Source organism: Zonotrichia albicollis, chromosome 26 (genome assembly GCF_047830755.1).
Source record: "Zonotrichia albicollis isolate bZonAlb1 chromosome 26, bZonAlb1.hap1, whole genome shotgun sequence".
NCBI classification, from domain to species: domain Eukaryota; kingdom Metazoa; phylum Chordata; class Aves; order Passeriformes; family Passerellidae; genus Zonotrichia; species Zonotrichia albicollis.
This window is the reverse complement of record NC_133844.1, coordinates 2,330,939-2,332,084: the sequence shown is the minus strand read 5'-3', so window position 1 is coordinate 2,332,084 and position 1,146 is coordinate 2,330,939. Positions and strand designations below refer to the sequence as shown.

The window sequence follows — 1,146 nt, the reverse complement described above, 5'->3', positions numbered from 1 at the left end:
CTGTTCCTAACCTGCTTCCAGCTCTGCACACAGACATTGCTGCTGCAGTTCCAGAGACGACAACAAAATGGGTATCTCTGCAGAAAACTTTGCTGGGACATCCCTTAGTTTATTTAAAGCCATTGAGAGCACAGGTCCTCATTGGCACAGTCTGTGGCCCCAGTGAATGTGGAGAGAAATGAGAAATGGCTCAATGGCATTTATTTCTGGACAATATTAAAAAATTAAAACAAAGGAATGAAACCACCGGACCCAAGTACTGTCAAACATAACTTTTAGTTCAAGCGACTTGCAGAAACCTGCAAGCAGTTTAATGCTTCTGAAACCATCCAGTCATTAGTGTCTGCACTGCAGCCTTGAGCTCCTGGTTCCTCAGGCTGTAGATGAGGGGGTTCAGGGCTGGAGGCACCACCGAGTACAGAAGTGACAGGGCCAGATCCAGGGATGGGGAGGACATGGAGTGGGGCTTCAGGTAGGCAAACATGGCAGTGCTGAGGAACAGGGAGACCACAGCCAGGTGAGGGAGGCAGGTGGAAAAGGCTTTGTGCTGTCCCTGCTGAGAGGGGATGCTCAGCACGGCCCTGAAAATCTGCACATAGGAGAAAACAATGAACACAAAACAGCCAAAAGCTAAACAGACATTGACCACAGTAATCCCAAGTTCTCTGAGCTTGGAATGTGAGCAGGAGAGCTTGAGGATCTGGGGAATTTCGCAGAAGAACTGGCCAAGGGCATTGCCATGGCACAGGAGCAGGGAAAATGTATTGGCTGTGTGCATGACAGCATTGAGAAAGCCACTGGCCCAGGCAGCTGCTGCCATGTGGGCACAAGCTCTGCTGCCCAGGAGGGTCCTGTAGTGCAGGGGTTTGCAGATGGACACGTAGCGGTCATAGCACATGATGGTCAGGAGGGAAAGCTCTGCTCCAATGAAGAAGACAAACAGAAATAGCTGTGCAGCACATCCTGTGTAGGAGATTTTCCTGGTGTCCCAGAGGGAATTGTGCATGGCTTTGGGGACAGTGGTGCAGATCATGCCCAGGTAGCTGAGGGCCAGGTTGAGCAGGAAGAAGAACATGGGCGTGTGCAGGTGGTGGCCTCAGGCTACAGCGCTGATGATGAGGCCGTTGCCCAGGAGGGCAGCCAGGG

General features: G+C 51.7%; 1 protein-coding gene across 1 annotated transcript; it reads right to left on the bottom strand.

The window, feature by feature from the left end:
* Window positions 1–310: 310 nt before the first annotated feature.
* Window positions 311–898, bottom strand: LOC141731842 (olfactory receptor 14A16-like). Its single transcript, XM_074558901.1, has one exon. It carries the CDS (start codon window positions 896–898, stop codon window positions 311–313), a length of 588 nt encoding a protein of 195 aa, XP_074415002.1.
* Between the last annotated feature and the right edge of the window lie 248 nt (window positions 899–1,146).

Coding starts and splice junctions, on each gene's coding strand:
- LOC141731842 (XM_074558901.1), bottom strand. CDS start 898: ATGTGCTATGACCGCTACGTGTCCATCTGCAAACCCCTGCACTACAGG.